General features: G+C 56.5%; 1 protein-coding gene across 1 annotated transcript; it reads right to left on the bottom strand.

Annotated features, from left to right (window-relative positions):
* Window positions 1–633: 633 nt before the first annotated feature.
* On the bottom strand, window positions 634–1,224 carry ACA1_245300 (uncharacterized protein; the record flags this gene model as incomplete). The annotated part of the gene is made up of 1 exon (XM_004335414.1): window positions 634–1,224. The coding sequence occupies one exon, from the start codon at window positions 1,222–1,224 to the stop codon at window positions 634–636; it is 591 nt and encodes a 196-aa protein (XP_004335462.1).
* Window positions 1,225–1,890: the final 666 nt, after the last annotated feature.

Below are 1,890 nucleotides of genomic sequence, written 5' to 3'. Positions count from 1 at the left end.
GCCACCACGGCAGCCAGGAGATAGGGCGGCCGCAGCAGTTCCTGCACGACCGCGTGTGAGCGTGAGGTCAAACACGCGACACGACGCACGACGCATCATGCATGACACACGACACGCCGGGGGCTCGGGCATGAGCATACCTCGAGGAATGCGCAGAGGACGTCGGCCTTCTGCTGGCTGTAGTTGCCGTGCCGCACAAGGGCGCGCACCCGAGGCCCGAACCAGAAGCGCTGGTGGAAGAGCTGCCGCCAGGTCGAGTGTTGGGCGCCCACCGCCTGACGCGCGGTGAACGAGTGGAAGAGGGAAACGAGAGCTGGAGGAGATGAAGTAGAGGAAGGGGAGGAAGATGGAGGAAGGGAGGTGCGGAAACAGAACGAGCGCCACAGAGAGTCGTCGCTGGCAATGCGGGCAAATTGGCGGCAGGTGGGCGCGATTCTGCACACATCTTGGCATGAAAGGAATGAGAAGACATGAAGGAGAAGCTCATCCCCGCCACTAAACACTTGGTCGGCCGTCGTCTCCATCACGCACGTCCTTTCCTTGTTCTTTCCGTTGCTGGCCGGCAAGATAAAACAAATATTTGGATTTATTGATTATTATTCTTCTTTTTTAAAAAAAGAAATAAAATGGTACTCAGAGCAGTCGGAAGCGCACGTAGTCGATGAAGCGCTCGCCTACGGCAACGGCGATCCTGTGAGGCAGGATCGCCACCATCCGCAGATTCTGGGCCACAGGCGAGTGGATGAGCTCCTCGAATCGCTTTTGCTCTTCTTCAGTGAGGGAGAGGGCGAAAGCGGATTCGGCGGAAGAGGGGCTGCTGTCGACCTCTTTGCCCTTGCGCTGGCGCAACTTCATGCCGTACTGGGGATCAGTCTCATCGATTACGACCTGCGTCTTTCTGTTGGGAGGCGGCGGTGGGGTAGCGAAGATGCGGTTGAAGAGCAGCACGAACTGGGTGGTGATGCAGAGGATGGGAACAGAGGCTACGAGGAAGAGGAGGAAGAGGAAGAGAGCCCAGAGGAGCGTCGTGCCGACCTCGTCCATCCACGCAACGACGTGCTCCAGACGCCACCGCAGAAGAGCCTGCTGCTCGCCTCTTCGCTGCGTAGAGGCTGGCGGCTTGGCCAAGATCGCAGCGCGGGACGATGTGTAGGCGTTGAGATAGAGGATGCGAGCAAAGAAGATAATCTCTTCCACGTTCTTGTGCCACCCGAGCGGCTTCATCCACCAGGGCAGCAGAAGACTGACGAATTGGAACGGCAACATGGCCAGGCATGTGAGCGTTTCGAGTTTTATCATCTCTCGTGCAAGATGGAGGGGTTGTGCAGCTAGCAGTGCAGGTGATGTTGTGCAGAGATCTCAGAGATGAAGGCAAATGATAAGTTATTCTACCCTAAAACACGTGATTATTTCTGTGGCGTTTGCTCTCGAAATTCCCACCACAGGACTATGCAATTCCAGGAATGAGTAATGCCGCCGCGGGGATTCGAACCCGGCGCGGGGTTACGAGTTGTACTCTCATCTTTTTTGACACATTAGAGACAACTCGGCCCGAGGAAGAGGGATCATCTGGAGGTGCAGAGGTCTGCATCAGTTGCATCTGAGGACAAGGAGAATAGGACGTGAACGACAACAATGCTGAAGAGGGCGGCAAGATTGAATGCAGCGGTGGTCGGGGCATCATCTTCCTCGATTCCCATCATGCAGCGGGCTGCTGCGGCCAGAGCACTGCGATCATCGATGCGAGAGGAGGCCCTCTGCCTGTCCTCTACTTCGGTTCATGGAAATGGAAGGACGGAGGCCGACCGATTGAGGTTTTACTCAAGCGAGGTAAAGCTCCTCGCCTAATCCGCGTCCTTGTTTCCCCTTCACACTCTGCAGAGTATCCCA

Source organism: Acanthamoeba castellanii (assembly GCF_000313135.1).
Source record: "Acanthamoeba castellanii str. Neff unplaced genomic scaffold scf7180000084763, whole genome shotgun sequence".
Taxonomy (NCBI): Eukaryota; Discosea; order Longamoebia; family Acanthamoebidae; genus Acanthamoeba; species Acanthamoeba castellanii.
Note: the sequence above shows the minus strand (reverse complement) of the source record. Positions and strands in the feature narration are given on the sequence as shown.